This window comes from Lepisma saccharinum, chromosome 8 (genome assembly GCF_977018435.1).
Source record: "Lepisma saccharinum chromosome 8, izLepSacc3.1, whole genome shotgun sequence".
In the NCBI taxonomy this organism is placed as follows: Eukaryota; Metazoa; Arthropoda; class Insecta; order Zygentoma; family Lepismatidae; genus Lepisma; species Lepisma saccharinum.
In genome coordinates, this window is record NC_139236.1 from 70,194,208 (window position 1) to 70,217,242 (window position 23,035).

Genomic DNA, 23,035 nt, shown 5'->3' on the forward strand with positions numbered 1-23,035 from the left:
CGGATTCACACCCTTGTCTCCTCTCTCCAATCTTTTCTCGAGTTTGGTACCCGGTCCGCAGTACTGATAGCCAGGTAAATGCATCTCGAAAGGTAACTTGTTGATGATGTCGTTCACGAGTCCCTTTCCTTCGGCCACGTTCCAGAATCTCGGAGGCAGCGTGTTGATAATTTTGATCACGTAACCTATGCCCTTGTCGTCGTTCACGATGAAGTTGGAAAGTTTCGTGCTGATCATGTCCACGATGCCAACCTTCTCGTTGTAGAAATTACGATTGCCTGCATTCTCTTCGCCTGCAATAACCAGCAAACGGTCCACGAGCTTCCTCACGTCGTCCACCCAAACGAATTCTTTGGGTAACGTGTTGTAGCGTTTGACGCCGCTTCCACTCTTCACCTCGTTCCATATCGGTTTGATGAGATTCCTGTACTTTTCACCGCTGCTCGATTTCACCCTATTCTGCGAGGCATCGTTGTTCTGGTACATGGCATCCGTCATGATTAGAATTTCCCTGTAACTCTGGTAATCTTCGTCCGTGTAATCTTTCGGCTGCTTTTTGGCAACGAGTTCCCACAGTCCCACCGTACCCGGATACCTGGTCCAACTGTTCTTCTCGCCTAAATTAACTTTAATGTCGTTGCCTTCGAAGGTGACTTTCGATTTCCCAATCCTCCACACGACACCGCCTTCGTTGGTTTCCATGCTCGGATACAATCCGAACACTTCATCCTTGTCGAACTTCCCCGTGCTCAGGTAGTCTCGTGCCAAAGGTCCCAACTCGATCTTATCCGAAGACGTACTGCTTATGGCTCGACGTCGTGGTACGTCCTTCAGTTCGAACGGCGTCGAAGGAATGCTCGAAGTGGGCGTGGGTACGGTGTAACTTTTAACTGCGAGTGGTACGAGTTCGTTGATCAAATTTTTATTTTGTTCCGTGGCACCTTTCATTTCTTTGCCTAGATCGCTGATGGCATCGATCACAGGTTGATCTTGACGTTTCTTCTCTTCGTAGAATCCGCGATTCTCGGATTTCCAACCTTTGAAGCGTTTCGCGAGGTAATCGCGAAGCTTAAGATTTTCGTCTTCGATTTTTCGTTTCGTCATAACGTTATTTATACACGTCGTTTCTCACAACGTTGCAACGTTTAGAAACTCGTTGATTTTGTTTCTATATTTTCCGTCGTTGGGTTTCCTCGTCGCGAATCCGAAATCGTCACTGTTCCAGCAAGAAGAGCAGCGTTCCGAAAATTGATTGTAGTTCATGTCTCCGCCTACGTAGTCATCGTACGCGTGCTTGAGGTTGGTGTGATCTTGACGAAACAAACATATGAAATTAGCGTTGTCGCGTAGTAACTGTTTTGGAATTTTGGAAAACGTTTGAGCTAGGTAGAAGCAATCCATTCCTTTGTGACGACCTTGCGTGAAAAAGTTGCGAATTTCATTTTGATTTTCCAGGATGACATCGTCGAACACAACGACTGAATTTTCACGACAATCGTCGAGTGGTTTTATTTCCGAAGCGAACGTTGCAATGTCCAGACCATCGTACAGTTTCATCAGTTGCTGGTATTTGGATTGCTCCAAACTTTTCGAGAACACGTACAGGTACCTGTTCTTCCAATCTAACCAATTCGGTGCGAGGAGAAAATTGTCCACGAGCAGTGTCGTTTTCCCACACCCTGAAGGACCTACGATTAGACAACGGATGCTGTCGGAAAGCAACTCGCCGTTCTTTTTTTTTTGTTTGACTTTCCGAATCCGGTAGACGCTTCACCACGTTCCACGTACTCACAAGATCACTTCGTTCGCATCGATCCAACTCTTTTCCGGAAGTCCCAGCCATTTGACAAACAGTTTGTCACCTTTCCTACGCAATACTTTCTCGATGAGGTACGTGTCGGGGTGTTTCGTTTTAGAGAGTTCCTCTTCGTAAAATCTTCCTTTCAAAATCTCGCCGCTACTATCTTTTATTATATACGTGTGTCGGTTTCCGGGTAGAACTCGAACCACCGTAAAAAGTTCCGTGCTCCAATTTTTTGTGAATCCCTTCTCGAAGGTGCGTTTGAATTTGCTGATCCTCACCTGGTCTCCAATTTTGAATTTTGATTTCTTGGTAGTCGGAGTGTACTTTGGACAGTAAACTGTAGAAATTAAACGCTGCTCGTCAGATTTCGTAACGTCAGCTGGCTTCATGCCTATCGTTCTGTGTACCGTATCATTATAGGTGTCGACGAGTTCCGGCAGGATGTCGACCCATTTGTAATTTCCCCGAAGCGTGAATCGTTTCCACATGTGTGTTTTCAAGGTTCGATTAAATCTTTCCACGATGCTGGCTTTGATGTGACTGAAAGTCGAATAATGTCGAATGTCATGTTTTTGAATAAACTTTTGGAATACGGCGTTGTAAAATTCTTTACCGTTGTCTGTTTGCAAAAACCGTGGTCGTCTGTTGCTTTCGCGAAAAATTAATTTGAATGCTTCCGTGACGCATGTTCCCGTTTTCGCCTTCAAAGGCAGAGCCCATGCGAATTTCGAAAATGTGTCTATGACGGTGAGGAGGTACTTGTTGCCCTTGTTCAATTTATGTACATTTTTCAAATTGCCGCTGCTCATCTCCACGAGGTCACTTTGCCAGAGGTCATCGATTCCCTTGGTTACCACCGCCAAACGTTCGTAGTTGCGGCATGCAGGTTTATGCAATTCTTCGACGATGGCTTGCCTAGACATTTTTTTTTTAGAGATTACGTTTCAAGAGAAGCACCAGCGTGATGGGATTCAAAGAGGGTGGCACCTCGCTCGTGTTTTGAATGATCAGCTTATCGCCGGCACTCACGTCGAAAACGGTAAGATCTTCATCTTCGTGTATTTCATATATGTTGCGCGTTTCGTTCCAACGTGCCAGAGGAATGTTTCCTGCTTTCTGGACACCACGATTCGATATCAAGGTCATGGTGGGAACGCTAGCTTTTCTGCCGTGAGACCAGTACGAAAATTCGTTTATCTGAATCGTACCATCGAGGAGAAACTTGTAGTACGGATGATAAGGATGCAACATGTACAGTTTGTTACCTTCGACGAACGTGGAGATTCTCTGTTGATTTGGTACGCTGTTGATTTCGATGGCTTGCAAGGTGAACAATTTGGCGAATTTAGTGTCGACGCCGAGCAGATTACTGTGAACGTGTTAAAGTTTATTTTCGATGGGCAACAAATGCTCGACTATGGTATCCGTTACGGCAGAAAATGACGGTTTGATTTTCACTTCCACGTTCAACTGCTTGTAGTTTTCGTTCAGTTCTTGCAACTTGGCACCGAAAGAGGCCAGCGTCGATTCCTGCGTGGATTCCAGCACTCCAACTTGATCTCTGATATTGACGACAATGTTCTGAAGGTTCTCAACTTGATTCAATTTCGAGCTTTTCTCGGTAAGATCGTTCACGATGCTTCGCATCTCGGTAAACTGCGTGTGAAGATCCGCGACGCTCTGCGATGTAGGCAACGTGGAAACCGTGTCTCGCAGCGAAGTAATTTCATCTCGAATCTGTTCCACGTTTGCCGTTTCCGTTTCTAGTCGTTTCAGCATTCGAGATATGTTCCTTTTCAAAGCGTGTAATTCTTTGGAGGTGGGGAGATTGGCCACCGTACTCTCGAGATCGCTCAATGAACTTTTGATGTCGCTCGATTCGGATAGTGCCGTCACTGCCGTTTTCAATTTTTCTAAATCTTCCTTCGAAGGCACGCTCGTCCGTAACGATTCCAAGTCACCCTGTATGTTGTCCAGTACGTGATGAAAATGAGCAAGGTTCGATTCGACGTTCAAATTTTCTAAATATTCCATCTTCTGCTGAACCGTGCTTAACGTGTCTTGAATGCTCGTCAACGCGCTTGCTTGAACGTGAATATTTTTAATTTCTTTGTTGATCAACTCCAGAGACGCCTGAAGCGTAGCGATGGTGGTTTGAATGTGTTCGAAATCTTGATAAGCCTCCAATTGAATTTTTATGTTCGCGACGCTTTTACCGATGACCTGCAGTTCGTCTGACGATGGTAGGTTCGTCATTGTATCTTCCAGTCTGTAACTTGGATTTAATTTCTTCCAACGTGCTGGTGAATTCTTTTTGTAATTTGGAAACGACGACGTGCAAGCGTTCTACGTCGATATCGTTCACGACGGTTTGAAGTTCAGAGAAATTCTTTTCGATTGCGGAAGTTCGTTTTTCGATTTCGAGTTTCAATTTTTCCAAATCTTCATTTTTCGATTGAAATTGCTGTAACTTGGCCAAATCATTTTGAAGCGAATCCACGCTCAACTGTATATTTTGAACGTTGTCGTAAGAAGGTACGTCAACATAATTTTTTATGAGCGTTTTCAGTTCGGAATCGATTTTCAGAATAGGATCGAGACATTGCGTTTGGAGCGTAGCGATTTCCGACTCTAAACTTTTGTTTAAGGTCTCCTGCAAAGCGATCAAATCGCTCCTCAACTTTTTAATTCGAATATCCAACATGAGAATCTCTTCTGCGTGGTCTACACGCTTGGTGTTGCCGAAAATGTCGTTAGGCATTTTTGTTAACGGTTATTTATAATAGGATAGACGATTCGTAATTCTACGAAGAGAGGAACGAGTTTGTCGTAATCTCCTAGGAGTTCCACGTAAAGATAATCTCCTGCTGAAACATCGTACGTAATGTTAGAAAGCATCTTGTCGTGGTTGATTCGAAAAATGTTCTTGCCGGTAGATATTTTGATTTCGCCTACGTTTTCCGGATTCACGTTGATCCGAAGTTTCCCGTCGATCGGAATTTCGTAGAAATGTAAATTGTTATTGAAGACGTAAAAAATCTTGCCCACGTCCTCATCCAATTTCGTCCAAATGCTGTTGAGGTGAATGATCAACAGACCGTTGAGTTTAGTTAACACGGAAGGTAGAAATTCATGATCTGTCGTGCGGTGTACAGTCTCCATTGTTTGCTTTCGGAAACCAAAGAGATTCATTGTCCTTGCTAGTTATTTATTGTGTATGTGAGACAGTTAAAGTTTATTATTTTTATTTTAGTTATAGTTATTTTTATTTTTTTTCAATTGCATTGCCTACAATTTTTACTAATTTCTAAACGATAGTGCCCCCAAGGCAACGTGTGGATTCCACAAGACAAAATACATCTTTTATCGTCATGCGGATCTAATGCTACTTTCCTAATTTTGTTTGTTGTAATCACATGGTCTACGCTTTGTATCCTTGTCTCCAAACGTAGAATCCTCGACTGTGAATAGAGGCAATTGATGTAATCCTCGAACACAAGCTTGTTTTTCACGGTATTTTTACCAACACCTTTGGCTTTTTTGGTGATGCTGGTTTCTGTTTTCACCACATACATTTTGGAACGTAAGCCTGCGAACTCCAGAATGATTTCTCCGTTGCATTCATCCTTCATTTTACCAAGCACTTTTTTATTGCGTGAAGGGAGATCAAATCTGTTTGGTTGAGGGAAGGAAGATGTGTCAAAATGATCAATCATTTTCGGTTGTTTCAAATTGTTGTAGAGGTCAGATGTCTGTACGGAATAAATAAAACTGTCCGTGTCCGTATACAGAAGTGTTATATTTTCATTATAGAAGGGTTTCATGACATTATAATGAAATTCAAACATATGCAGTTTAGATAAATCCAAAACCGTCGCCCCCACGTAGATTGGTTTGTTGAACTTGATTATTTTTTTATCCATCACAAACGGCCAGGTTTTCATCATATATATTTCGTGATTTGAATGTCGGCGATGCTATCAATTTTCTACATTTATTTGAATCGGGAACTAATCTCACGTCCATGTGCTTCCTGACATTCTCCATTGTTTTTCCGTAAACAGCATTATTCATGAGTTTAAAAAAATCTTTATCTAAATCTGACGTCGCGCGTGTTCTATGATACGTATTTTTTTCAATGTAAGGTTTTAACCACTCGGAATGTTTGAATTTCATTATTCTTCTCACATTTATTACTTGAACTCCCTTCTCAATTAAGAATTGAAGATTTTTGTAATGGAGAACGTATCTCTCTTTCCTATCCAATGTTAACAGAAGCTTACGTTGATTTGAATCAGGCGAACATTTTAGTTCGGGTGCAGGAGGTAGATCTTTGAAGTAATCGTGTAGATGGTCGGGGAATTCGAGGTCCACCTCTATAAACAAGCCAAATTCACAGTCGTTGAAATTATTAATGTTAATGGAAGTGGTATCCACCCATTCGAACCCGCCGTAAGGAAGTTTTTGTATCATAGCATGTCCGTATAAATTATTTGCATCCACATAAAATATGTATTTCGATTGTTCGTTAGGATCGTATTCTTCTGTCATGTGAACGTTATTTGCTTTTGCATGTCTCTGTACGCATTGCACCATTCCACCTCGTATCCCCCTCTCGATAAAATATAACATGTCCACGTCCGGTATCAATTCGAGTTTTATTTTTGTCTGTAATAACATGGGAGACCACGCTAAGCCCGAGAGACCGTAAAAATATGCAGGATCTAATTTGTAAATATTCGCCGACATTTTCCTGAATGCTTGAAAAACATCCGCGAGTATCGTCACGTCCAGTTTTAAGTAGGCATCGTGATAATCGCCGAGTGTCCTACATCCTAATTTGTCCCACATCCGTTGCGCTAATTCGTATTCATCATCCGTGATTCCTTTCTCTCTGAGTCGACTGTAAAATTCTTTTTGAGGTGGAAGAGTGTCGTCGTTAAATTTAGAATTATCACTAACATATTCATATGGATAAATACCTTTACGTCTAATCATTTCTATGTCTACGGTGGGAAAATTAGCTCTCGTTATTCTAAATTGTTCAGCCGAAAGTTTGCTTGCAAGAGCGTCCAAGCTCGCAGATAAAAATCTGTAAGAATCTAAAAATCTCATCTCCACAGTTTTGTTTGTTCCCGGAATCAATACTCGCTTGCTGACACTGATGTACCTTTCTTCATTCTCTGCTAGAATATTTATTTTTTGTCTATCATATCCAAGATTCCGAATTAAGAGATGGAAGTCGTAACCTGCTGCCATTATGAAGGTATATGGGGACAAACGTAGGTTTTTGGATCTTTAGATTACACGTGTTACAGATTCCACCGATGTAGTTTCCGGTGAAGTGATTATGGTGAAATACTTTCCGGTTCTCGTCGGTGAAACGTTGATCGCACACCGGACACGTTTCAATGTTATTGTGAGATTGAAGTTCGTCGCTGGATAATGGAAGCATTGGTTTCGATTCGCGTAAGAGGCTGCCAATGGTCTCAACCTCTTCAACCATCTTTTCAAAAAAATGTTTGATTACGTCTGGTCCTCGGTAAACATACGGTTCATCTATCCTATCCTGTCGCACGACAACATATCCGAAACTCGAGGCTTCGTGCAACTGATACGGTGTTGTGAAAGAAAGTTCGAGGTCTGGTTCACAGTACGACAACGGTTTGAGAAAAGACTCAAAATCAGCAATGATGATTGCGGGATGCTCCAAAAATGCCTTATGCATCCTAAATTCTTCGACCTCTTTTGATTTCGGCATCAACATGCGAGTCGGTCTGTTGTCGCCGCAATAAATTTTATGTTCGGCAAGTTTCTCGATAGCAATCTGACGTCCGGTGTAATTTTGATAATCGGCTCGTTTTTTACCGTTGAATGTGGTTAGACATCTCGGGCAAACTTCGATGTGGTTTGCATATTTGGTAGTTTGACTTCTGACCAAACGTGATAGAGAACGAATTAGCGTGTAGTGATGAACACTGTCGTTTGAAATTAGAAGAAGATTAATCACACGAGTATCATCATCGTCGACATCGCTTATCCTGACGGGATGCACGACATGTTTATCCAATGTATAGGAATACACGTTGATGATTAAGCGTTTTCCTTCTGCATCTCGTGCTCGTGTTTCGAATTTTGATATATCAGAAATGGTCACCGGGTATTCGATGCCAGTCATTGCATTTTCCAGTTCAGGTTCATGCTGCTTGTAATGATAAACCTGTTCTGGATTATTTGGCCAATGAATCGGGTGAAGTTCCGCCAACACACACCAAAGAAAACACTTGTTATCGCTGTTCTGTATATTTAACACAGCCCTCTTGTGTTGAATGTTCGGTGGAAGAGGAACGTAGCTGGAAGTGCGAAGAGGCGAGAATTGGTTCACGTAAACAGTTAACGTGTGAGGACTTCCACATAGAGACCATCCCGACCCTTTAGCCTCGAAATCGTCGTGTTTCTTAACCAGTTCATTTGAAAGATCGGAATAAAATTCGTCCAAATTATCGACGTCCGCCAAATGAAGAGCCTGGTTTTTTGTTCGATGATAAAAGACTCTTGTTGTACCATCGACTTTTTCGTATTCGGAAAATAGATCAACATATACTTTTATGGAATTATTTTCCAATTTATTTTTTAGAATATTTATCACGGATGTTTTCGTTTCACGCAAGAAACTAAGAATGTCGCAGCCTGGTTCCGAAGTAAAAGAGAAATCCTGAAAATGACGGTTGAATGCAGATCTAATCGGTTTGCGTTCATTAGATAATTTAACTTGTTTGGAAGTGGAAGCTTCCGTTTCTGGATCATCGATTTTTCTTTTCAATGTTCCTCGTTCGGTCGATGGTTTGCAAATTTTCAGGTGTTTACTTAAATGTGTAATGCTGATCATCTTTCCGCATCGAGCACAAGGCTTAGAAGGTAACGAACGATTAATTCTCGAACCTGTTTCGCTACATCTTGCCCTGTGTACCGATAAATTGTTCCTTGAGATTAGCTTCCCACAAGTAACACATTCAGTTTTATTATTTTTTAAGATTGAAAAACTGGTGGTGGATGCCATTGCTTTCTCCAAAATCACAGAAATCAAAAAGTATCTAGTATATAATAGCGATACAATTTTCAGGTATGTTATTTTATATAGAATTTCTTGGGTGTGAATACAAAAAAAAACTCAAAAATTCAATCTATACTGTGAATAGAATTTCAAGTATGTTATTTATATAGAATTTCTTGGGTGCGAATACAAAAAAAAACAACTCAAGAATTCAATCTATACTGTGAATACAATTTTCAGGTATGTTATTTTATATACAATTTCTTGGGGGTGATTACAAAACTCAAAAAATTCAATCTATACTGTGAATAGAATTTCAGGTATGTTATTTTATATAGAATTTCTCGGGGGAATACAAAAATCAAAATTCAATCTATACTGTGAATATAATTTCCAGGTATGTTATTTTATATAGAATTTTCTCGGGGTTCATACGTCCCTCTACCTGAGCGTCATGGTCGCCCTTCAACGTGAACTTTTAGAGGCGCGAATTCCACACCGACAAACGTCCGTTCCACCAGGCACGGAAGTGGATGTTTATCGCGGCAGTACGAATCCCCAACCGGCTGCACGGAAACGGATCTCCACGTGTATTTTTTGCCCCACACGCTCAACGCCATGTGCATTCGCAAGATCATGACCTTGCGTAAAAAAATCAAGGAAGTCAAGAATTGCAAGAAGACCTTGCCGCCTGGGGCAAAAATTGCTCGAAATGGACGCTAAACAGAACACGGCGAAGTTGATGATGAACAGCATGTACGGTCAGATGTACGAGCTGAAAGACATTCCCGAAGAAATTCGCGCTCACGTGAACCAACCTGCCGTACGGGAAAACGTTGGGGGCTCGTTCGTTTCGAAGAACCCCGCGCTTGCGCGTCTCTAGTTACTTTTCTGTCGAGAACCATCCTACTGAAATCGCGCGACGTGGTCGAAAATTTCCCCTCGAACCCCAGCGACCGCGCATGATGTACATGGATACGGATTCGCTTTTCATACTCATGGATAAACGCGATCAGGCCAGCTTGATCGATTACCTGCACGAGCAGTTGGTTCCCGAACTGCGTGTGAAGGTTGAATTCGTACTGAAAAACTTTTTCGCGTTGACCAAGAAAAAGTACGTCGTGCAGCAGGCCGACAGCGACAAGGTGCAATTTAAAGGGCTGAGAACCGCCATAGACGTGCGAGAGAGAAATTTTCTGATCACGATCTTGAAGAAAGCGTGGGGCGAATACTTCGACACGGGATATCGTACGACGGATTCGGTCGATCAGATCGTCACGAGCATCGTGTGGCCCACGGCGAAGGCTTATTTGGAGTTTGTGGAAAGGCACGCGACTCAATTCAACAACATACAGTTCGACATGCCAGATTTTGTCATTGTACTCTTTCAGACCGGGCGCGATAAGAATCAGGAAAAAGATTCCAGCAAGTTCGACGACTGCAAGATCAAGAACGTTTATCTCAAGAATGGACGCAACGAAGTGTTCCCACGCGAGAATTACAACCTCGACATGACCAAAGATGATTACCTCAAACTTTACGAAGCTTACACGGCTTACAAGCGCGTGACCGAGGGAAACGTCGACGTGTACTACACGCCCAGCGAATTCAAAACCCACAGACCCATGTCCGTCATCAATACCACGAAAAGGAAGCAGGTCGTGGTCAACGATCGCACCAACATCAAGATCGTCTGCGAGTTCCACGACGCGCTGCCTGCCGATACTCTATGCAGCGTCATCCTGGTCGCAGAGAAGTCCTTCATCCACGACGTGAAGAACGAGAGGGTCACGGAGCAGTTTTAAAAAATATTCCTAAAAAAATTGCCACTTACTAAAAAAAAATCAACAAGGTTATATAAAATATAATGTAAGTTAGTTCGGTGTGCAAATAAAAAAAAATGATAGGTCACTGAAGATCGTAAAAAAAAAAATCGTAAGATAGGTTAAGTTATATCACGTAAGATCGTGATCGAGTAAGATGTTGGCAACACTGCGAGAAAATAAGGCTTGTGTCTTACAAGAGCAAACCATTAAGTCGAGCCCCACCGAGCCCCACTTTCGGTTGGTGAACTCTCTCCATTTGGGTCTACTACAGTTCGGTGTGCAAATAAAAAAAAAAATGATAGGTTAAGTTATATCACTGAAGATTGTAAAAAAAATCGTAAGATAGGTTAAGTTATATCACGTAAGATCGTGATCGAGTGAGGTGTTGGCAACACTGCGAAAAAATGGGGCTTATGCCTTACAAGAGAAAACCATTAAGTCGAGCTCCACCGAGCCCCACTCCAAGCTCCACTTTCGGTTGCAGAACTGTCTTTTTAGGTCTACTCTAAAGTAGGTCAAAGCATGTAGAGGCTCTCGTGTAGTTTAGCACGTAATAAAAAAAGAGGATAGGTTAAGTTATATCACGTAAGATCGTGATATACCTACCAAGTGTGAGTGGGAAAAAAAGGGAAATTTTACTAAAACATCGCTAAACGCTAAAACATCGACAAAAAATTGTCAAAATATGTCAAAAACTGATATTCAATTGATAAAAAAAAGGCTACAAATGCATACCTACCAAGTGCGAGTGGGAAAAAAGGGAAATTTTACTAAAACATCGCTAAACGCTAAAACATCGACAAAAAATTGTCAAAATATGTCAAAAAGTGATATTCAATTGATAAAAAAAAAGAGGCTACAAATGCATATCTACAAAGTGCTGCGTAGAAACAATACTTTTACACTACTCGGGTTTGGATCCCACTTTAGACAACAAACAAATCAATCAATCAATGGTTTTGTTTTGCTTAAAAAAACAAATGGAAATATATTTTTTTTTATAAATTTCAATGGTTTTTGTCTTGCTTCCTAAGAGAACACAAATAATTTTAGAACAGATTGTTTTTGATGTTACCTGTTAAAAATAACAGTTACAGATGATACTTCAAAATCTTGTAGAATAAGATAAATTGCTCTTGTATCCAGTTTTATTATTACAAACATTTCAGTTGCTTTCAGTGCATTTTTCTTTCTTTCTTTCAAAAAATTTCACCAGGGAAATCACTAATATTCTTGCACTCATCAACTCTTGCAGGGCTGTGAAGTCCATGGAAGATGCGGACGATCATCTGCTGAACATGCAAGAACTTCTGAAGAATGCTATGTTCACAAGGCAGCAGCTAAAATATGAAGAAAGCAGACGGTAGGGACTTTTTTTTTTTTCATTATTTGAGTTGTTAGTGAAGTGCACGTTGTGTGCTAATTTTGGTGGTTGATGTTCATAGCAGCATGCCTGTAGTCGTGCATGGTTGATCAGTATGTAAATGGGTGGCATGGGTGTCTTCTTTGAAAGGTGCAAAACGATTGACTCCTTCTAGAAGCATTAAAATTATTGAAGTGGTCTTGTGATACATATATTCTGCCAAACATCTTGAATTTTTGAGTAGAAAAGTGTTAAAAACATAATGTGTTTTCATAGTTATGTTAGACCTGTAGAAAAACAAAATACAAAGAATACAAATGGTAAAATGTCTAAATACAGAGCTTTCCAAAAGTCCCCACACTCAAAGTTTGAGAATTGTTTGCTTCTGATTTCTTGAACTTGTCAACATAACAAATACTTGCATTTGTTAACTAAATCTTGAAATACACAAAAAATAAATGTTAAACTAAATGTGTATAATACTGCAGTCTCTGAGGTCGGTAACACACTGACAAGACTGCAAATCACTTTCTGCACGTTGAAATACGTATGAGTCATTCCATGCGAAATCAAGACAGCCCCCAACCTGACCATCATTGATTTTCATGAAATTTGGGGAGTTGAAACTATGCATGGGACTTAGTAACTATGGGAATTTTGAGTCTCGTTTGTCTTGTAATTGTTAAATTATTCAAGGTCAAAGTTAGCATAAATTGCCCTTTTTGAACCTGCTTAGCTGTACTAAATGTGCCGTAACTCCGCCCCTATTTTGCGTAGGAAGATCAAATAAAGCTTATTGTACAGGAAATTGAACAAGCTGTCCAGTGATATATAACAGTCCTACCTTTGAATAAAATATAATTTTATCACGTGACCTTGACCTTGAATATCTCAAAAAACGTGGCATCACCAAAAATCATGAAAAAAATATATTTGGTCCCTCATGCCATACTCTAAAACATATCAAAATATGATTCTATGACTGCCATGGGATCAGAAGATAAAAAATAATATGTGTAACTATGTGACTGATAAAATCCTCATTACATGAACTATGACGAGTCAGATGTCCCTTAACACCCCCTACAAAATGTAAAGGAGTTATCCTGGGTATAATTGGTCATGAAATAAATAGGTTAAGCACAGGGAGATCCCTAGCCTTGTGTGTCAAGTGCAGGTCCAGCATATTATTGACTGCCATATTGAATTCAACACAAAAATTTCAAAGGAAAGGGGGTGATGTGATATATCAAATCAGGCTAGAATTTCACGAGAAATGAAGCGGCGAAGGTTTTTCCAACATATCTTTAGCCAGCAAAAAGTTATTACTGCATACTTGTAACCATTTTCTCCTTTTCGAGGTGTTAAAAACAAAGCATTAGAATGCTTCTAACGTGTTAGGAACTCATCGAGATCACGCTGACATCTCGGGAGAGAAAGAAGTATACGCACCATTGCATATGATTTTAATCAGCGACATTAACCAAATAGTTGAATAGTGAAGAATATTGGGAAAAGTATTTCAAACAAACACTTCCTTTGGAATGAAAAAATCTTCAGTGACAAGGCTATTTTTTATGTTCACGGTGAAGTTAATAAAAAGAATATGCAATACCTGTGATTTGATAATCTACAGTAGACAGATCCCAGCCGAATGGTTGTTGCTGGTAAGCTAATGATGTGGTATAGTATATGGAGAACGGGAATGGTTGATCCATATTCAACAACGGAACCTTAAAATTGGTGAGGGCTTCTTGGATTTGTTAAGTGAACAAGTTTTTCATCCTTGCTTACGGGATATGGCATTTTTTAAGAGTTTTGAAACAGGACAGACTGTGACCACACTATGTGAACATTTTGGCAATTTCTTCATGGTAATTTTCTAGGTCGATTGATTGGCACACAGGGTTTTATTAAAAGGCCTGCACATTCCCCAGATCTAACATCTTAGGAGGACTTTTACCTTCAAAAACATTTGAAGAGAATGGTGCATGTATTCAAAATCCATGATATTGACCATCTGAAAGAAGGCATAGTTGCTGCCTGCGATGATGTTACACCTGCTACATTGCCAATTGTTCTGTGTTGAGTGTGAGAGACGTAAACGGGTGTGCTCACAGGAACATTGACAACATTATAATAAGCATATATCGTAAGTCAAAGATATGCGTATAACTTTTTGCTGGCTAAAGATACGTTGGAAAAACCTTCGTCACTTCATTTCTCGTGAAATTTTAGCCTGATATGATATATCACATCAACCCCTTTCCTTTGAAATTTTTACGTTGAATTCAATATGGCGGTCAATAATATGCCGAACCTGCACCTAACCTATGTCTTTCATGACCAATTATACCCAGGATAACTCCTTTACATTTTGTAGGGGGTGTTAAGGGACATTTGACTCGTCATAGTTCATGTAATGAGGCTTTTATCAGTTACATAGTTACACATATTATTTTTTATCTTCTGATCCCATTGCAGTCCCAGAATCATATTTTGATATGTTTTAGAGTATGGCATGAGGGACCAAATATATTTTTTTCATGATTTTTGGTGATGACATGTTTTGAGATATTCAAGGTCAAAGGTCAAGGTCACGTGATAAAATTATATTTTTATATATATCGCTGGAAAGCTTGTTCAATTCCCTGTACAATAAGCTTTATTTGATCTTCCTACGCAAAATAGGGGTGGAGTTACAGCACATTTAGTACAGCTAAGCGGGCTCAAAAAGGGCAATTTATGCTAACTTTGACCTTGAATAATTTAACAATTACAAGACAAACGAAACTAAAAATTTTCATAGTTACTAAGTTCCATGCATAGTTTCAACTCCCCAAATTTCATGAAAATCGGTGATGGTCAGGTTGGAAATTGCACATATCTGTGTTGATTTGGCATGGAATGACTCGTATATTGAAACTAAATTTGAAACAATCATCCATTGCAGTTTTACCTGGTGCCGTATCATCTGGAAATAGATTTCTCCATTTCTCCACACATCTTTTATGTGACATACTCAAAATATGCTTCCAACATAGCGATTCGCTCTGTGCACGTAAAGTTTAACAGCCATTGAGGCATGTAGCTACACGGCAACAGAATGCAACTGATGCATTTCCAGCATCTCAGTGGGCGATAACCTGTGCAGACTTCTGGCATGGAAATTCTGTGCTTTGGTTCTCGACGTTTCCCTGTAGTAGGTGTTACACCATTTGATTTCAATAGAAGTTCTGTTGCTGTGTTTCTCCATGTCTCAGTGGGCGATGTGCTTAAAAGGCATTGTTGACAAACTGTGATTGTATGTCTCACACCGAGGACTGTAACAGCGGCACTGCTCTAAATATAACAAACTAATTCTTCAAGGTCATACCAATCCTTCCTAGCAAGCTTCCCAACTCATCCAGCTGAATGCCTTAGTAGCATTTTTTTTAGTATGAGTGCGTGGGGTTTTCAAATGAACTGTATTAGAACCTTAACCTAGGCTACAGTCCAACATGTACCTTGCTTCAGTTTCCTTATGAATTTTCAGGAAATGACATTTTACCATTTTGTGTGTTTTTATAAAAGCGAGTGAAACATAAATTTAGTTGTTTTTTTCCTTTTCCATTGTCAAAGTGTAGTAAGGATAGGACAGGTTAATCGGTACTCTATTGGTATTGGCCAATATAGGCTCAGTAGATTTAATAGGATTTAGTGCAATATTGTCCATTTTGTTATTTTTATGGATATAAACCCAGTCTCCATTCCATACTTCTTTTTTAAAGTAAATATCTAAATTTCCAGCTTCTTTTGCGCTATACAAGCTTGGTTCATCTGGTAACATACAATTATTAAGGAGGTCAATGAGCCATTTACAATTTTATATCAGATTGATAAAATAATGGTTATCGATAAATTTTTCATTTTTTTGACAATTTTATACTTGCCCATCCCTAAAGTGTAGTAATGTGGGTCAGGAAGGAGACAGCTCCTAAGTGCCTTGAGTTTTCGCTATTTATTATATTTTTTTGTTTTCTACTACATTTCAAAAATGTACATAACTTATATTGATATCTGTGAACACACAAATAGCATTTTACCCAATTTGTTTTGGTTATTGTGGGTGTGATGTTGTGAAATTGGTGTTGTAAGAACGTGTATAATTCTGCAGTATTTAGTTGTATTTCATTGCATTTTTTTCTTTTGTTGTCGCATGTTTTATTCTTTTCTGTTCAATTGATTGGCATGTTTCTTCTGTAGGCTTATACCCAGTAAAATAAATGATGATATGTAGTCTGCATTGAGATGCCTTTCTAGCAGTTTGATTTTACAAGGTAATGTACTTTTCTTTGTGTTGAAATCTTGCATGGATTATATTTATTTTTTCTCAGTGAAGATTTTCGAGGCAGTTGCATAAATAACCCGGCCTAATTTGTATTTTTTGCATTATGTCACTTTTCTGCCTCTTTAGGTCAATCGTGTTGTTAATTAGATTAAATTGAAGAGACAAACCTTCAGTGGCAAGGTTATCATCAAACACCTTTTCCAAAGCACTTATTAAAATGTTCAGAAACTCATGATGTTGTGACTGAACCCTGTTACAGCATTTTTTAGTGGACTGACTTGATAAATTTTTACCAAGAAGTGTGGGGTGGATGATATCAGAATCATGATATCAGAATCATCAATAGGTATGGGAGGGGAGGTAAAGGCAACCAGAGCATGGTGCTGATCACACCAACTCCACTGTGGCCAAGAATGTGAGGGTATCTATTTCTACACCCCTCGCGTGCAATACATGGAATAGCTTTGATTTTTAAATTGTCATCCCAGTAACAAACACTTTACCATGAGAAACAATGCACAAATAGTTCTATATTCTTCTCTTACAGCCCAATTTTAAGCAATGTTAATAATATAACAAATATTATTGAACTGTTTTTGAATATGTATTTATGTACCATATTTCTTCGAATGTAAGGTGCATAGATGTACTCTTTAACGAAAAAAAAAACACCATCTCGAAAATTTCAAAGTCCGAGATGTGACAACAAAGCGGGGCAGCATAGCAAACCTCATGTACAAAAAGTAACATCAGTAGGATGTCTAATACTAGTAACTGCTGCTTTAATGTAGAAATACATGTAAACGTTATATTGCTTGATTGGTATTTCTGTTCTTTAGAATATGCATTGACAGTTTTTGTTTAGAGCTAATAGTTTGCACATAATAACAACAACTTCTGTTACTCCGTAGTTTTCAGGTTATACAGTAAATAAAGCCTCTCGAACTCTTACTATAACAACAGGTAGTAATGGTGATTAATAATACACACACTAACTAACTAACTCTCTAGCCTTCTTAAACTCGAAGGTTCATGGCTGCAGCAACACAGGCCTTCCATCTTTCCCTATCTTGAGCAAGATCTATATACTCTTTTCCATCCCTACCGATTTCCCTTAGGTCCATCTCAACGTTGTCCCTCCATCTTCGTCTTTGCCTTCCTATAGGTCTCTTACCATCAGGTTTCCTAACAAAAATCCTGTAAACTCCTCTTTCCTCTTCCATTCGTGCCACATGGCCTGCCCACCTAAGTCTTCTTGATTTAATTATTCTAATAATATCTGGACATGAATACAAATTATGTAGTTCTAAATTATGTAACCTTCTCCACATCCCTTTTAGGTCCAAAGATTTTCCTGAGAATCTTATTTTCAAATACTCTCAATTTATGTTCCTCTTTCAATGTAAGGGACCAAGTTTCACATCCATATAATACTACAGGCAAAATTACGGTTTTGTAAATTTTAACTTTTAGTTTCTTAGATATTAAACGAGAAGACAGAAGTTTATGAAGAGAGAAGTAACATGCATTTCCTGAATTAAGCCTACTTTTTATTTCCTCTTTAATATAATTTTCATTTGTTAATATTACTCCTAAGTATTTGAATTTGGAAACTGGTTCAAACGAGTTGTTATCAATAATTAGATTTTGATTATTACCTAACACTTGGTTTCGGCCTGTAAGCATTTATTTAGTTTTCTCTTTGTTAACTTCCAAACCTATCTCTTTAGCAGTTTTGAAAAATATTTTAGCATTATTCTTAATTGTAATCACATCATCCCCTAGTAAGTCTACATCATCTGCATATGCTAACAACTGAGTCACACCATTTAATTTTAGCCCTTCTTTAGTTTCTTTTACCTTCCTAACAGCATATTCTAAGGCAAAATTAAAGAGCAATGGAGATAATGCATCTCCTTGTTTTAACCCATCATGAATTGTAAATTTGTCAGACATATTGATACCCACACGAATTTTACTTTCTGTTTCACTGGTGCATATTTTTATCATACTAACAAGCTTCTTAGGTATTCCAAACTCTACTAATATATTATATAATTTATCTCTTTTGACCGAATCATATGCTTTTTTGAAATCAATGAATAGCTGATGGACATTTTGATTATATTCCCACTTTTTTTCAAGTGTCTGTCTGATGTGAAAACTTTGATCTGTAGTTGATCGGTTACGTTTAAATCCACATTGATAATCACCTATAATTTCATTAGCATATGGGGTTAGTTTTGTTAAAAGAATGTTAGATAATATTTTATATGTTGTTGAGAGTAGAGAAATTCCACGGTAATTATTGCAGTTCATTTTATCACCTTTTTTAAACACAGGAACAATTATGGATTCTTTCCACTGTTGAGGGATTTCTTCTTTATTCCATATTAAACAAATTAATTTATGAATTTGACATATTAATGAATTTCCACCATATTTAATTAACTCAGCTGGTATTAAATCAATGCCAGGTGCTTTGTTATTCTTTAGCCTTTTAATAGCATCTTTAACTTCAATTAAGTTAGGTTCTGGAACTAAAGATTCTGCTGTGTGTACTTCATTCACTTCTGATCTATCTCCTACATGGACATTTAAAAGGTCATTAAAGTAGTTCTTCCATCTATTTAGAATATCGCTTGGGTCAGCTAGAAAATCACCGTCTTTATCTTTTATCAAGTTTACTTTAGGTTGCCACCCCTTTCTAAACTCATTTACACCTTTATATAAATCTGATATTTTTATTTTTGCTGTTTCAATTTCGTTAATTTTGCTTTTCAAGTAATCTCTTTTTTTTTACACACATATATTTCCAAAAATATATTCTCCTGGGTCACATGAGAGAGTAGGTGAAGTACGTAACTGAAGTGAAAATTTAAAACATTATAGATATTTAAGCTATATTAAGTATTTTTTTAAAAAAAATGCACTTTAATTTTCTGTCCTTTTTCGTGTGGAATTGCCCAATTTAATCTCTAGTGAGTGTTGCAGTTACACATCAGAGCATTACCACCACAATTTTGTGCCAACCCTTATTCATTAAAGCAAGTGTAAGATTACTCCCTAAATATGACACTCTTGTGTTACCATATTGCACTGCATCATAAGAATAAAACTAAACCTGCAGGAGTCCACCCATGACATGAGAGGGTCAGGTTCATTTGCATATTTTAGGGATCGACAGGAATGTATGTTGTCATCTGTTAATCAGTGTTTGTGTTTCTAGATTTATCTTAAACTGCATTGTACATATTTTTTTATATTCTTGTTCCATATTTTCAGTCTGCATTTGAAAAAAGGCAGTTTTTTAAAAAAAATCAAGTTGGCACTACATGTCATAACTTTCAGACTGGCTTCTTACAATTCTGTACAATGGGATGCACAAGTATTGCTTAGTAATTTGGCCATGACAATTTTTATTTGTTTTTCTCTTGCATCGTGTGTGTTTTAAGGGCTGGGTATTTACGTATCCTTGTGCAGAGGTGGTCAGCAGTTTGTTTGACATTTTGATTCAATCATTCAAACTCACAAAGAATAAACATTGTGATGGACAATTTGCTTAGGAATACCTGTACCTGTGAACAGTTTAACACTTAACTATATCAGATAGCTCAGTTCAGGGAGTGAACCATACACATGTCTTCTCACTTTCACCCTACATTTATGTTGTTTCTCCAGGTGGAAGCACAAAGACATGTCTTTCCTTGTTTGTAATGTTCTATCTCTATTTTTCCTTTGTAGTTGATTTTTTTTTCTTGTGATTCTAGCAAACAGAAGAAGGAGCCATCAATGTACAAGCGATTGTCTGCACACATTTCACTGGAGTTACCAGACCTACCGGAGCTTTCAGATGCACTGCGAGAAACAGCACGAGAGACTGCATCTCGTGTGGAGTCGATCATGTCTCAGGCACGTCACTCATCAGCTGAGCTTCAGCGATCGCAAACAATTCATAAATAGTTGGCTTTACAATCCTGTTTGTGCACTTATTACATCAAGAGCTTTACAAGCCTTGGAGAAGTATTCCTACAAATTTGTATTAGGGGTGTAAATAATATATATTCTGTACAATGAAACTGTGTAAATGGCAAATTGACAAACATTCATTTGTTTTTGTGGTGGTTATAATGTGTCTGGTAAATGCATATTTTTCATCAGAGCAAAAGTACACTAGTTGCCCAACATTCAACCTTTTAAACTGAATTTCTCTGTTGTATTTCTCATGAGCATTCGAAAGTTGTGTACACTTAGGTATCTTCTAGGGTATAAGCAGTACACAATTCAATGTTTTTATTGTGATTTTTGTAAATATTTGTAGTACATACAAGGAATAAATTTATTTCCAAAGAATCTATACTCTGTCTCAGGAATCCCTGGAGCGAGCAAATGAAACCAAGTGTCTGTGCAAGTAGTGACTTGAGATGGTTCGACCAATGAACACGACTGCAGCAGCTTGTACTGCTTGGCTGCACCCACTCGCTTCTCTAGTTCTTATCATTATGCGCATCCTTGCTCCAGAGATTCCCTGGACAGAGTATATAAAGTGAGTGAATTATAATATACAAGGAAAATATACTTATGAAAATTACAGGTTCTTGAGATACATTTAGGGTCGGCATTTTTTTAAACAAAAAATGTTCAAAACATAATGCCAATAAGGCTTATTTTCTAAGAATAATTAGTGTTAAGGAATAGACTGTGTTTCTCCTTCCAGTTACAAAGTAAACACTATTACAATACTCTTAAAGAAAAGCTGTTCAAGCAGGCGTGACTAATCCACAATTGCTGGGCCCCACTATATCCCTGCAGTAGCTGCTCTTGTTTTCCAAAATATAATTTTTTTTGTGAATGCAATAACAATAATGTATGGTAAGTGCAGGAGAAAACTTTCATCCAAATACTATTTAATTATAAAAGTGTTTTAAACACTAGTTTGAAAAAAATATAACCATGTGTTTGAAACATGGTCCATAGGTACTTATTAATATACATTTTCATGAACAAACAAAACATGCGAAAGTATCCACGTACCTGTTTATTTTGCTCGATTAGTTTCGGTGACTACTGTCACAAGACTGCAGCAGCTTTTACTGCTTTGCCACCCACTCGCTTCTCTACCATTATGCTTCATAGATTCCCAGGACAGAGTATATAAACTGAGTGAATTATAACATACTTATGAAAATTACAGGTTCTTGATTTAAAATTGTCAAAACAATGCCAGAAAGGCTTATTTTCCAAGAATAATTAGACACTAAAATTAATCTAGAAAATAAACAGGTACGCGGCTACATTTGAATGTTAATGAATATCTAGGTGTGGGTAAAGTTCCATGATGAATAAATATAAGTTTTCGGCCACTGAACAGATGGAATGAAAAGTCAGTTATCAAACCTGCAAATAACTACACTATAAAAATGTTCAAAACATTTGTTAAAGTAAACAAAGTTCTGTTTTTTAAATATGCCAACCCTGGTTATATTCTTTTCCAAAGTTATTAAATAATTGAAAAAAAAATTGTGCCTCAAATATTGATCAAAGCTGGACACATGGCATCTTTCAACTTGCATCATATTTGTTTCAAATTTGTCACTCCAAAATGTGCAACTCTAATGAGGCGAACTTACCCTAAATATTCACATTTGTACGATAAAATGCCCTCCTGCACACGCTACAGCTTCCTCCAATTATGCAGAACCATTTTGGCAGCAAGACGTCCTGGAGCTCCCATAACACCTCCACCAGGATGACTTCCACTTCCACAAAGGTAGAGACCACGGATAGGATTCTGCGTGCCCATTCTGCCTGCTTGTCTACATAAGAACAGCTGATCAAGGGACATAGCTCCATGGAAAATATTCTGATATGAAAACGAAAAAAGTATTTATGCATGTATAATGCAGGTGCATCTAAATGTGTACCCTGATTTTTTAGTGTAAAAAAGTGACAAAAAATTATATTTCGTATATAATGCACAGTACAATTAGTTGTAGGTTGTAAAGCTCTTGCTATGCTGATCTAGAGCAAATTACATCAGACCTATGCTACGTGGCCCAAAATGAGAATATTGTCTTGCACCTACAATGAGTCACCAACCCATGCCAACACCACCCTCCACTTTGCATCCCTTAGCTCCACTTCTGTAACTACCTTGTTTATTCGGCAGTAGATAAGAACGAAATGTGACAGAGGGAGAGTTATACTGCTGTTTTCAAATTGCAATTACTGCTGCTCAAAAATTCGACATGGTGAGGCAAATATAAGAGAATGGCAGAAGCAAGAAAAGTTAAAGGCAGCTCCTTCGAAGAAGTGGAGCAGCAGTTACATAATTGCATTATGGATTTGTAGTGCTCGGGAAGATATTTCCTATTATTTCTCATGCAGCGAATACAGACATTATTCCACCAGATATCTTTTCTCGATATCTCAAAATGCTTCATTACAAAGTGAAAAATCATGGGAAAGTGCCATTTCAATTTTATACATGTTCTCAAGAAAATGTTATTACTAAAGAAACCCAACCTGATAACTTTTATTTGCAGAAGTTGTTATATATGTGTTACATGCAGTGACAGTGAAAACACACACGGCTGCATGTTGGCCATCCAAATTATTCTACGCATAATATGCACCCCAGTTTTTTGGGGCAAAAATT

At 38.3% G+C, this 23,035-nt stretch overlaps 2 protein-coding genes across 5 annotated transcripts in view; one reads left to right on the forward strand and one right to left on the reverse strand.

Annotated features, from left to right (window-relative positions):
* The window catches only part of LOC145991105 (BLOC-1-related complex subunit 8 homolog), a 56,059-nt gene extending 35,343 nt beyond the window's left edge, over positions 1-20,716 (forward strand). Inside the window, exons 5-6 of the mRNA XM_083126847.1 lie at positions 11,940-12,047; positions 20,148-20,716. Coding sequence (XP_082982973.1) covers positions 11,940-12,047; positions 20,148-20,340 — 301 coding nt within the window. The 3' untranslated portion in view covers positions 20,341-20,716. The remainder of the gene's footprint in view (positions 1-11,939; positions 12,048-20,147) is intronic.
* LOC145991103 (pyridine nucleotide-disulfide oxidoreductase domain-containing protein 2-like) overlaps positions 1-23,035 on the reverse strand; it is a 79,188-nt gene that overhangs the window by 17,710 nt on the left and 38,443 nt on the right. The window contains exon 11 of one of the 4 annotated variants that reach the window (XR_014442007.1): positions 22,008-22,193. Coding sequence is in view for 3 of the 4 variants with exons in the window: in XM_083126845.1 (XP_082982971.1) it covers positions 22,052-22,240 (189 nt within the window). In the remaining variant the exon portion in view is untranslated. Of the gene's footprint in view, positions 1-20,753; positions 22,241-23,035 lie in introns of those variants that run through there. The other 3 variants (XM_083126845.1, XM_083126846.1, XM_083126844.1) reach the window with 3 other exon arrangements.